Raw genomic sequence first — 13,424 nt, 5'->3', positions numbered from 1 at the left:
ACTCCATCATGGAGCCGCCGTTCTACTGCAATGACTCAATTTCTTTTTTTTTTTTTTTTTTTGCAGCTGCCATGAGGTTGAACGAGAGCACACACATTCCACGTCGGGGGGATGAACGACCCCGAAGTGGCCATGATTGATCACCGTGGTGCTTTCACCGATATGTAGCTAAGCGATATGGCTTAAGCGCAGCAGTTGTTATTGTACTAATGTTCTCAGTGGGGGTCATAAAATTATAGCTGAATGCCTGACCATAATTGACAATTAATTGGAGTACATCGTAGGTGATTCTGATGATAAACTCTGCTTGACTGAATAGGCAAATGTTGAGGAGAAAATTAATCATAAAGATTTATAAACTATCAGAAGAGTAAATATAGGTGGGTATCAGATTTATTATGAGAATGTTAAAGGTACAAGAACTACCCGGATTTGGAAAATATGGACTGAGGCTCGTTTATTAGAAACTATTTTACCTGAAATCATGTAAATAGAATTTGCCCACAAAGTACAGTTGATGCTCTAAAATGGAATACAAAACATTAGAATTTAACCCAAATTCATGGGTCAAATAAACCTTTAAAGTCACCCAAAAATTTCAAATCATTATTCACGGACTTTCACAAGGAATCATCCAAAACTTACCGCAAGGATTACTTGAAGAGGGGTAATTTGCTTATTCTTTGCCTTTTGCCTGTTTAGTATGACTTCAGATCCAAGCAGTAATCCACTCAACTTTATTTATGATTATGGACATGTATTATTGTTTTTACATTTATTTAGCTGAACCCTGGAAGGAACTAATTCTATGTCCAGTATTTCTTGTAAGAGACATTTTGTATATAAATCTGGTGAACCAGCATTTGGGAACACGTTGCATTCTTCATCAGTTCATACTGTATATGGTCTAATTTTCATAAAAATGTGAGATTTGGGATTGATGACGTTGCAGGTTTAGACTTTGAGCGCGAAAATGCAGATGACGTATTTCAGCTAAATATGCTAGTTGCTTGTTTGCAAAGTGCTTGACTTTCTTCCAGTAATAGATTTGTATTTTGTTGATTGAGCAAAGTACCGTAATTTCCGATTTATAAGACGCGACTTTTTTCACACGCTTTGAACACTGCAGTTTATGCGGTGATGCGGCTAATTTGCACATTTTCTTTTAACAGCCGCAAGGGGGGATTCAAGCGGAAATGGTAAGAGTGAGACTGGTGGAATATATGTGCCGAGGAAGTGACTTTTACCAGTCCAGCCCTGTTAGCACTTTACTAGCATGTTAGTGATTTTTAATGGTATGTTGTTTTTTTTTTTACCAGCCCTCTTGGCGCGAACTAGCATTAGCGTGATGTCACAAGTGTTAAACTCTGTTTACCATCTTACTTTGTAAATAAACAAAGTGTTTCAATGTGGGTTTCATTGTGGGTACTCGCTTTTACACAGATGCGGCGTATGTATGTACCAAACGGCATTTCCTTCACAAATGTACTGGGTGAGGCTTATAACCAGGTGCGCTCTGTGGGCCGGGAATTACAGTAATCAAAAAAAAAAAAAAAAAAAACACAAAAGTGATTCGTGCCAATTCTGAGTAATAGTAGACCACTCCTTACTGAAATGTTCATGGTTGGATCGGAATCAAAATTGTTCTTCTTGAGAACTGGTTCCCAGATATTTGATTCCTAGGAATCAGTAATGAATCGGAATCACTAAATCCTTATTAATGCCAATCCTTTGTCAATGGCATTGATAAAATCCTGCACTAATCTATTCCGATAGCTCGCCAATCAAACAAAGCATGTGCTTATGACAATAAACCCAGGTGTATGTTGTTAATTTGGGTTTTTAGTGATTTGTGTCAGTTGGATAATTATGACAGAAGCACTTTTTCGTACATTCGCAAGCAAATGTGACAGAAGGTATTTCTTTTGGCTTTGTCTGAAAATGTGAAGCATATACTGGCTTGGGTTCCCTAAAATTTATCCTCTCCAGTAAAGGCATCTGCAGTGTTTGTTTCTTGCTTGCATCAAAAAAAAAGTGGGGGTGTGGGTAGGTGGGGTGGGTTATAAGTAATTAACAAGCAATCGGCCTCACTTTGGGAAGCGCGAAGCAAGTCATGCAATGCATCCTGACAAGGTCACTGACTGATAGATGAGCCTGAGCGAGGGGGATTTTTCAGAGCTGGTGAAGGCAGGCAGGACTGTGGGAACCAGACAATTAGTGGGTGGAAGGTAGGCGGCCATGTTGGACGATGACCATGAGGGTGCTTTACATGGATACTCACCGCTTGGCCGGCGGACAGCGAGAGAGGCCGCACCTGGGCTCAACTGACTCTTAATGCACAGCCATTTATCTTGTAGGAGGCTGAGTGGGCAATTTGCCATTAAAAAAAAATAATCACGGATCTAGAGGTGCGATTGGTATACCAGGGAGTTACAGCAGCCCCTAGCGTCCCATTGTCATGCCTATGCTTTGGTGATGTTTTTAACTACACGCCTCTCTGATGTTGCTTTTGTTGTCAGTTTTAAACGCAATACTAAAAAATAACACAACACAAACCATTAGTGATTACGTATAAAAGTGAAACTGAAAAAAAAAACAAAAACGCATATAACCCTTCCATGTCATGATTGTGGTAAAAGGGATGAACCAGTTTATCGATAAAATGTGATGTACGCACCCGCTCACTGTGGCCTGATCATCCAACAGTTCCTGCCGGAGAAGAACAGTCGTGGTAGAGTACGTCTCTATTCGCCCAACGTGGCTCTGTTTGATAGTTTTCCTCTTTCCCAACCACAAGGGTACATGCAACATTAATTGGACACTCTAAATTGCCCCTAGGTGTGTGATTGTGAGTGTGGCAGTTTGTCTCTATGTGCCCTGTGATTGGCTGGCAACCAGTTCAGGGTATACACCATCTCCTGCTCGTTGACAGCTGGGTAAAGCTCCAGCACTCTCTGCGACCCTTGTGAGGATAAGCAGGTAAGAAAATGAATGGCTGTAAAACAATATAATTATACTTCATATGCTGCATTAGTACAGCTTGGCAGCGGTCCGCCTGGCGCATGTGCTCAGACACGGCGTGTTTGATTGGCCGTTCCAGTAAATCATCTAACCTTGGGATGACATTCACCTGGTTGCCGCTATAACAGTCAACCACTCATGAAAACTAGTTGCAGAACCCCACAAACTGAGCGACATTTAAGTGCAATCGTCCCCAGTGTGTGGTGGGCTTAGAGGATTCGTGACATTTTTACTCTATGTGACTACAGTGACATGTTCAACCCCCCAAAATTGAGGTCAAATTCATTTTTTATGTGACCTCAACAGCATTTGACCCAAGTTTCAACTGTATTTTATGTTTAATATAAAATCCATGTTGAAAGTTTGTACAGTCAATGCACTTTTCCTGTGATCTAAAGAATGCTGTCTGTCGGGTAGTTTGTATAGTGTGAAATACACTCCTGTCCCTCCCCTGTCATTTTTACGTTTCAATATATCTTTTTGACTAATTTTCATCGGAAAAGAAATTGGAATGCAAAAAAGCACAAGAGACAGAGACTACTGCAGTTTTCCTGATATGGCCTACTTAAATACCCCCCCACAGGTTCAGTCCTCAGAGGACTGGTTTACAATTGCAGCAGCCCTGTGCGTTTCTGTAATTGAAGTCTGTTGAAATATTTAAGTTCAATTCAGTGGAAGAGTATTTGTCATCTGGCTTGTCTCCAGCACTCTGCTCGATGATGTCAGTTTCCCATTTGATCGTAAAATAATGATTGTGAAACACAATGTTGCCAAAGACGCATCCTCATAAAGGGGCAATGTAATGTTAAATGAAATCCAATATGTCGTATGGAGTATCACATGGAGATGAAACATACTGAAAGCAATTATTGAAAAACAATATTCAAGAAGGAACCTTTTTCCACTTCATTCAAAGTTGTAAACAGCAGTGAACAAAACAATTGTTTATGCCTGCAAGACCCAATCAGTTCAAACAGATTTTTTTTTTTACCAGGTTCCTCCTTAGACAAAAATAAAACTTAAAAAAAAAAAAAAAGAATATGTACATGATCAAAACAAAGTGAATCCACTGTCACACAACCATTCAAGCATTCATTTTTTATTTTGTTTCTTTCACCAGTCTCTCGCAGAGCGATTTTGCAATATACAAGGTTGTCTCCAACGGTGACGTTCAAACCGACAAAGTTGGTCCAGGAGATGTACTCTTCGATGAACATCTAGAAAACCTCCCAAGCACCGTAAATATTGGCAAGTTGAGCCTTTTGATTCTATCCACACACGTTATTTGTTTCTAAACATAAAGGAGAGGTAGAGGAAATTTCTCAAGGTATTTTCTTGGGAGGGGAGAAGTGATTGCGAGGGTGGAGGACTTCAAATACTTGGGGTCAACAATACACAGCAATGGAGAGTGTGGTAAAGAAGTGAAGACACAGGTCCAGGCAGGGTGGAACAGTTGGCGGAAGGTCTCTGGTGTTCAATGCGACAGAAGAGTCTCCGCTAGGATGAAGGGTAAAGTTTATAAAACAGTGGTGAGGCTGGCCATGATGTATGGATTAGAGATGGTGGCACTGAAGAAACAACAAGAAGCAGAACTGCAGGTGGCAGAAATGAAGATGTTGAGGTTCTCGCTCGGAGTGAGCATGTTGGATAGGATTAGAAATGAGCTCATTAGAAGGACAGCCAAAGTTGGATGTTTTGGAGACAAGGTTGGAGAGAGCAGATGTTGATGGTTTGGATATGTCCAGAGGCAAAAGAGTGAGTATATTGGTAGAAGGGTGCTGAGGATAGGGCTGCCAGGCAAAAGAGCGAGAGGAAGACCAAAGAAAAGGTGGTGGATGTTGTGAGGGATGACAGTGGAAGATGCACGGGATAGGCTTAGATGGAAAAGGATGACATGCTGTGGCGACCCGTAACGGGACAAGCCGAAAGGAAAAGAAGAAGAAAAAATGTATTGTCCAAAAATAAATAAATAAATAACCAGACAACAATTTTCTTTGCGGCTTATCCTCACGAGGGTCGCAGAGAGTGCTGGAGCCTATCTCAGCTGTCAATGGGTAGGAGGCGGGGTACACCCTGAACTGGTTGCTAGCCAATCGCAGGGCACATCGAGACAAACAGCCACACTCACAATCACACCTGGGCGCAATTTAGAGCGTCCAATTAATGTTGCATGTTTTTGGGATGTGGGAGGAAACTGGAGTGCCCGGAGAAAACCTACGAAGGCACGGGGAGAACATGCAAACTCCACACAAGGCCAACGCTTTCCAGCTGATCCACCGTGCCGCCTACATTCATTTATAATTTTATATGAACCTGGGGGCTGGGGGTGAAGTGAGGAGAGTCTCTGTCACTATAATTCAAGACAGCTTTCACAACAAAAATTACTCTCATCCAACCCTATTAAAATTGCTTCTGAGTAGGTATATCCCAATTCGATCTAATGATCAAAAATCAAGGTCGATCACGTGATTTTCAGCTGATTGAGGTAAGATTGAAAAAGATCGGTTTTATTCATGTTCTAACATTTGAGTATAATCCAAACATACACAGATCTAACCAAATGGAACAGTAATGGCTTGCTTTTATATTCCATCGATCCATTTTCTTAGCCCCTTATCCTCACAAGGGTTGCGGGGATTGATGGAACCTATCGCAGCTGTCAACGGGCAGGAGGCAGGGAACACCCTGAACTTTTTGCCAGCCAATCACAGGGCAGATAAGGACAAACAGCCAGACTCACAATCACACTTAGAGGCAATTTAGAGTGTCCAGTTAATGTTGCATATTTTTGGAATGTGGGAGGAAACCGGAGGGCCCGGAGAAAACCCACGCAGGCACGGGGAGAACATGCAAACTCCACACTGGGATTGAACCCGGGACCTCAGAACTGTAAGGCCAACGCTTTACCAGCTCATGCACCATGCTGCCCTGATTATACTTTAAACCGTTTGAAGAAATCCCGGATGTCGTTTACTGTTAAAAACATACAGAAAAAAAAAACCCTACCCAAAATTAACTACAATAAAAATTAACCAAATTATTTCTATTTGCTTAATATATTGTTATTTTATTTAGATTTTTAATTATTATTTTACGTGATGTTACTTAACTAAACCATGCTTAATACACTTTCAAGCTTTGTGCGTGAGACCTTAGTTCAACGAAGAACTAACTCGTTCGTCACGTGAACTAGGTTAAAGTGACCTTTAATTTTTGGAGATTTGAGTTACACCTGTGACAATTACTGTTCACCCCCCCACCCTCCAAAAAATCAGCCTCTGCAAAGAACAAGACAAAAAGAACATACTCTAAAATTTTCGGAGTTTTTCGTTTTTATGCTCTACAATTAACGGTTTAACACATTTTCACACTTCTTTAAAAATTGAGAAGGTTGCATAGTGAGAGTTGTTTTGACCTTTTACAAACATGAACTCATTTTTACACTTGTAAGCACATTAACGATGATAGTATGGTACTTTAAACATCGTTTATAGCTAAAGTTTTAAGATGATGACAGTTTGACCCCTGAATCGTTTATTTCTATTTCCAATGGGGGGAAAAGTAGTTGTAATGCAAACAAATATGACCTTAATAGGAGCTATTATGCATTAAGAAAATACAAAAGTACGTTTTTATTCGCTAAATATTGTGAATATTATATCTTGTGTCCAAAAACCGCAGCAGCAATTTAAAAGAAGAAAAGAAAACAAAAGTCTCAGATGCACCTGGAGCTTCAAAGCCTGGAAAAAGTAGGATTCAGGACTTGAAATACGCCAGGCACTTGACAACAGTTGTTAATCAGATAATGAAAGGCGCAGCGTTACACTAGCGCACTTGTGGAGAAGTATCTATAAATTATTTGCTGTGACAGCGTACAAGGGCAACACAGAGCGAGGGTGGGATTCGGTACCAGGCACTTGCCTTCCCAACAAGATGACGCATCGTGCGAGCATGATGGTGAAATAGTCCATCAGCCATTTCCCCTCTATTTTTTTTTAAGTCGAACTGCAGTAAGTTCAGTTCCTTAACTGTAAGTACAACGAGAAATATGTGGCAAGAAGTCTTTCAGGGAATAATGACTGATCTTGAAGTACCTCAGTAGTCTAGAAGTCCTAAAAATACCCCCAATTTCTTTGACAAATTAACTGTGAGCAATGCTAGTGAAAACAACTGCTGTGTCTCCACTCTGGGACTGAAGACTGCGCAGCACCTTTCAGATGTTTGTAACATGACTCCACAGTTTTTAGGGTGAACTCTCGCGCTACTTACCCTTTTCACCCCACTCACTTCCATCACCCCGTGACCTGCCACAGACAGACAGCATTGGGCTTGGCACGGAGGCAGAACACGTGCGCCCACGGGTCAGGGGGGCTACGGTTGAGGGTGTTTGCCCTCTGACACGGACGCCGTTTCCGGGTTGGACGGGCCTGCGATGGTGGTCCGCGCAGATGGGCCACAACTCCCATCTGATAACCTCTTCCAGGGATCAGGTTCACCTCAGTAACTCTCATCCAAGTCATCCAGGGTTAATCTCCCAGAAAGAGTAGATGGATATCTGGAGAAGAGAGAATGAAAGATAGCGATGCAGTGGTGGAAGTCTGGGCGATATCAAATTTAAGAGGCTGGCTGACCTTTGAGGCTAAGGCTACATTAGCTGAAGCTATCCAGCAGAGATATGCGGGGATTCGGCCATAAATTTGGAAGGGTGAAATTAAGTGGAAACAATTCGCCGCAGTAAAAGCGGGGACATAATTTAAAAGACTTGTGAAACGACAAGGCTGGAAGGGAAGGCTTTGGGGGATGACTCTTTTAAAAGCACTGTCGCTTTAAGAGCAAGACCCGGAAGTGGAGACTCTCACCGGCGCAGTTGCCTTTTCTTTTCCGGTTCGGTGTGCTCTGTGAGGAGCGTGGATCTCACACTCGAGGTGCACTAAAACAGCCAAAATGAGCGTCCCGGCATTCATCGATATAACTGAAGAAGACCAGGTCGCACCTTATTTTCCAAATTCATTTCGTGTTTGGTTCTCGCTGCGAATTAATCAGTTAACTACCACAATTCAGTCGCAGAGGTTAGCAATCTAGCTAAGCTAACATTGTAGCCCGGTCCAAGCAAATCGGAAGTTATAGCCATAACATTATCGTGGATCATCATGACAGTACAGTACATGACTGTTTTTGAATGTTTAGATGGAGTATTGCTACATTATAATGTTATCCGATTACCGTTAAATACGTGTTGTCATTTGTCATATCGTAGTTTTGTCAAACTGTCACATATGTCAACATTGTCGTTTGAGCTCGTATTTGTGTATTCAAAAAATTAAGAAGTAAATTGATATACCAAATGAGAGCAGCATCAGAAATTTATTTCAAAGACAACCTCTTTGATGATTCAGAGTTCCAACGTTTCATTTAAAGCTTGCTAAAAACGGGAAAAGATGACGTAATAACGGTGAATGTAAAGTAATTATAGAAACCCCCTTGCCCAGGTTTACAAAAAAAATGTGATCGTCAAGAGGCAAACAGAGTTTGCAGACGACAGGAAGGTTATGTGTGGTTTAGTTTGGCACTCAAATATGCAAAGGAAAAAAAGTAAAAGTTGAGAATGAACACACTGAATACTCCAGAGGTGGTTGAAATAAATAAGAATGAATGATTGTAGCACTGATAAAAGGGAATTGTAATTTACGTTTTAAAGGCATCCGAGCTGAGAGCCTACATCAAGTCCAAAGGAGCTGAAATCTCCGAGGAGAATTCAGAAAATGGACTTCACGTTGATCTGGCTCAGATCATTGAGGCTTGTGATGTTTGTCTCAAGGAAGACGACAAAGGTAAGCAACTGTCCAGGTCACCTTAATCTAACATGGTCAACAATTTCTGTTTGGGTAAAACCAGTAGAATTGAGCTTCATCAATCGCTTCTCTAATCCTCCTTAGATGTGGAGAGTGTGATGAACAGCATTGTATCTTTGCTGTTGATATTGGACACAGAGAAGCAAGAAGCTCTCATCGAGAGCCTCTGCGAGAAACTAGTCAAGTTCCGTGAAGGAGAGAGACCTTCCCTCAGGATGCAGTTGTGAGTCTTTTTCTGGACTTTTCTTACTGAAATCAAATTTCCACCCACTTACTCACATGCAAATGTATAGTCAATCAGGGCCAGTTTTTTTTTGTGGTGATGTTGTCTTGCTTGACTCATGGGTTTATTAATCAAAGTAAAGGTACTAAACAGCCACCTCGTGACACTACCCGTAATATATTTTCCTGAGGGAGAAAAGGATGCCTTTATTTGAACTTTTTTTTTTTTTTTTGTACTAGTGACGAATGATAAATTGAGGCATGGTGTCTTCTAGAGCAGAGAACACTATTTGAGCAAATACAGTATTCAACTCATGCAATGAAATGCACTCATTCAATCTTCGGATTGGCATCTTATTTTGCATCCTCCTCTACTCTCTGCTCTGCCGTCTGAAAAGCATTGATAGTATTTAAATTAAAACCTCAGCTTCTGCCACCAGTGCATTTAAAATGATGTTTCTGTGTTCTAGGCTGAGTAACCTGTTCCATGGCATGGATGAGAACGCTCCAGTCAGATACACAGTCTTATGCAGCCTCATCAAGGTGGCAGCTGCCTGTAACGCCATCGCCTTCATCCCGACTGACCTGGATCAGGTATCTTCAGGTTGACACGTCGATATATTTGCCGTCTAAGTAAAACTGACTTACAAATCCTATTCACCACCACAATTAGGTAGCCAAGTGGATTGTTGATTGGAATCTTAATACAGAGAAGAAGCACACTCTTTTGAGGCTGGTGTATGAAGCACTGGTGGACTGCAAGAAAAGGTAAGATGCATTGCACGCATAGAAAAAAAATTTGACCTTTATAAAGATAATGTTGCTTTAGACACAATCAAGAAGGTGTTACTATGAAAAGCAATTTCTGTGTTTATTTTGACAGTGAGGCTGCAGCTAAAGTGATGGTAGAGTTGCTGGGAAGTTACACAGAAGATAATGCGTCTCAAGCACGCGTTGACGCCCACAGGTAAACTTGCAGCGTTTTCTCCTTTTGGTTGCATTTATGTTCACTGCACATCGCTTTCCCTCTGTGCTCTTTAGATGCATTGTCCGTGCGCTAAAAGACCCCAACACCTTCCTGTTTGATCACCTGCTCACTCTCAAACCCGTACGCTTCCTGGAGGGAGAGCTCATCCATGACGTGAGTGTTGAGATGAGTCAAATGTCTTGTTGTTTTCTGTGGTCTGCAAAGTCAGCTTGTTCAAGTGAATTTGCATCACATGGATGATTGCCGCCAACACTTTGGAATCAAGTTGTGCTTGCATCTAACAAGACCAATCCTCTTCTTTTGCAGCTGTTAACGATTTTTGTGAGTGCCAAGCTTGCTGCATACGTCAAGTTTTACCAGAATAACAAGGACTTCATTGACTCTCTCGGTAAGTACATTTGTCATGCCGTGACATACATATACACACAAGAATAGAATGGAACATCTGTTCACGAACTAATGGGTTTACGGACACGATTTTAATTGCTTCGGTTCACAAATTACTACTGTAATTCCCGGCGTATAGAACACACCTGGTAATAAAAGCCTCACCCAGTACATTTGTAAAGGAAATACCGTTTGGTACATAGATACGCCGCAGTAAAATAATAATGTAAAAGCCACAAGTGCCCACATTGAAACCCACATTGAAACACAAGATATTTACAAAGAAAGACGGTACACAGATATTTTAACGCTAACGCTAGCGCCACGCTAACAGGGCTGGTTAAAAAAAAAAAATACCGGTAAAAATCACTGAGACACGGCAGTAACACGCTAGCACAGTGCTAACAGGGCCAGACCGGTAAAAGTCACTTCCTCGGCACATATATCCAATCGGTCTCACTCTTCTTACCTTTTCCTCTCGAGTGCCCCCTTGCGGCCGTTGGAAATATGCACAAATTAGCCGCATAAACCGTAGGGTTGAAAGCGTGTGAAAAAACTCGCGGCTTATAGGCCAGAAATTACAGTATATGCTTCTGTTCGTAAAAAGGGACTAATAACCAAGTCAGTGAACCGAGGTTTGACTATGCTATAGAAATAAACGAATAGAATTACTTCAACAAAATATAAATGTTACAAGAGAAAATTCATCATTATGAGAAAATAGCCGTGATGTAATAAGAAACCAAATTGTGTTCTTAGTTGAGTTTGTTGCTCTCGTAAACCAGAAGTGTTTTAACAAATAATTAATGATATTACTCTTACTACAGTATGTAGCAGGCTTCTATAGCAGTGATTCTCGGTGTGGTACAACTATGACCAGTGGTACGTCGGCTCCCTCAATGATACATAAATGATTCACTGCCCAAGTACAGTTCAGTCATTTAAATTTTAAGTTCAATACTTTTGCGTTTAATCTTTCGGAGCTGTTTGTTTTCAAACATTCAATTATTATTTAAATACGTTTTCAAATTGTTTTACAGTGCAGTGTTAATATTCTGACCGCACAATGCTTCAATGACTGTTATGTACATATTTTTGGATAAAACCTATTAACAATTAGGTCTACTAAACTAAGGTAATTTCTGGCCGACAAGCCACGACTTTTTTCACATGCTTTCAACCCTGCGGTTTATGTGGTGAGGCGGCTAATTTGTGCATTTTTTTTCTCACGCCCCAAGGGGGCACTCAAGCGGAAAAGGTAAGAATGAGTCCAGTGGAATGTGTGTGCCAAGGACGTGATTTTTACCGGCCCTATTCGCGCTGTGCTAGCACTGTGCTAGCGTGTTGCTGCTGTGTTACTGGCGTGTCACAGTGATATTTACCGGTAAGTTTTATTTTAACCAGACCTGTTAGTCTTAGCGCTACCATTAGCGCCGCGCTTGCGTTAAACTCTGTGTACCGTGTTTCTTTGTAAATATCTCGCGTTTCAATGCGGGCACTTGTGGCTTTTACCCGCCTACGGCATATGTATGTCCCAAATGGTATTTCCTTTACAAATGTACTCAGTGAGGCTTGTAACCAAGTGCGGTATGTAGGCCGGGAATTACGGTACTGCATTTTAATGCTGGCCAGTACGATGATGCTTGAAGAGCTACGTATTTTTAAATATGGGACTTTTTTGATCAGAGGTTTGAGAATGACTGGTCCGGAGAGTCTGGTGATTGCCTGCATAATTAACCCAGAGCAATTGAAATTTAAACATCCCATTACTTTTCATACAAATTACAATCTAATGCATTACATCTGGTAAGTGGCGGTTTGTTGACATTGAAAGCAAGCCTTTGAGCGTATTCCCCTCAGAAGAGGAATGTGCCTGTGTCAGCTTTGGGGCTGTCCCTCACAACTAAAGCATTAGTTGGAAACACAGGCATGTAGCATGCCCCCCTCCCTCCTCCCAAAATGAGTGTGTAGCGGTGTTAATGAGTGGAATCCCTAGCTTTATTGTCAATGCAATGATCACCGGGGAAAGTCCCGGTGGGTAAGTGTAATGGGCTGCGACGGCTTAATGATCCCCGCGTGTCGCTCCCCACAGGCCTGTCCCACGAGCAAAACATGACCAAGATGCGGCTGCTCACCTTCATGGGCATGGCGGTGGAATTCAAGGAGATCTCCTTTGACACCATGCAACAGGAGCTGCTGCTTGGAGATGATGATGTCGAAGCGTTTGTCATTGATGGTAAGAACCTTTGCCTAGAACGGGCCAGTTATCGTTCACTTATGATGTGTCTCACAACAACGAGACACCGCTCAGACGCTGACATTGATTGACTTTCTCCGCCGTCGAGTGAATTTTCTCTTAAAAAGCCATTCAAGAATGAAGGTGTTAACATTCGCTCACAATGAATTTTCTTTTCTCCTTTTATTTTGCAGCCGTTCGGACAAAGATGGTGTACTGCAAAATCGACCAGACGCAGCAAAAAGTTGTTGTCAGGTAAAAAGAAAATAACCCATAAAAAGTGATTTGATTGACTTGTACAATGTATAGCGCTGTCAAATGTTACAGATCATCCCTATTTTGCCAAAGAAATCACTGAAGTCACTTATTCAATCAATACCGAGGCCATATTTTATCATGATTATGACTGCAGGATAATGATTATGATGTGCAAGTGAACAATACAACAGAATTATATATATGACTAGGAAATGTTCTCCATCACCCAGCCACAGCACGTACCGCACCTTCGGCAAGCAGCAGTGGCAGCAGCTGTTCGACAGCCTGACCTCCTGGAAAGCCAACCTAGCGACCGTCAAAACCAGCCTACAAACTCTGTCACCTTCCGCCTAGATTCCACCTTCGCCCTATCCGTCAACCGCCCGCCTTTGGGATTCCTTCTTTCACAACTCTTTCTGCGGCTTTTATACACGCGCAATAAAAGTACAGTGGAGATCAA

At 41.7% G+C, this 13,424-nt stretch overlaps 2 protein-coding genes across 4 annotated transcripts in view; one reads left to right on the top strand and one right to left on the bottom strand.

The window, feature by feature from the left end:
- The window catches only part of wt1b (WT1 transcription factor b), a 31,406-nt gene extending 23,591 nt beyond the window's left edge, over positions 1–7,815 (bottom strand). For 2 of the 3 annotated variants that reach the window (XM_061814238.1, XM_061814239.1), the window contains exons 1-2: positions 7,653–7,815; positions 7,291–7,576 (exon numbers count right to left, since the gene is read on the bottom strand). The gene's annotated coding sequence lies outside the window, so the exon portion shown is untranslated. The remainder of the gene's footprint in view (positions 1–7,290; positions 7,577–7,652) is intronic. The other variant, XM_061814235.1, reaches the window with a different exon arrangement.
- A 33-nt stretch (positions 7,816–7,848) lies between these two features.
- Positions 7,849–13,424, top strand: eif3m (eukaryotic translation initiation factor 3, subunit M). The gene is made up of 11 exons (XM_061814240.1): positions 7,849–8,007; positions 8,720–8,852; positions 8,958–9,096; positions 9,566–9,689; positions 9,769–9,863; positions 9,979–10,062; positions 10,137–10,236; positions 10,390–10,471; positions 12,563–12,706; positions 12,901–12,961; positions 13,195–13,424. Exons 1-11 carry the CDS (start codon positions 7,966–7,968, stop codon positions 13,316–13,318), a joined length of 1,128 nt encoding a protein of 375 aa, XP_061670224.1. The 5' UTR covers positions 7,849–7,965; the 3' UTR covers positions 13,319–13,424.

This window comes from Syngnathoides biaculeatus, chromosome 3 (genome assembly GCF_019802595.1).
Source record: "Syngnathoides biaculeatus isolate LvHL_M chromosome 3, ASM1980259v1, whole genome shotgun sequence".
Lineage (NCBI taxonomy): Eukaryota > Metazoa > Chordata > Actinopteri > Syngnathiformes > Syngnathidae > Syngnathoides > Syngnathoides biaculeatus.
This window is presented reverse-complemented; position numbering and strand designations above follow the sequence as displayed.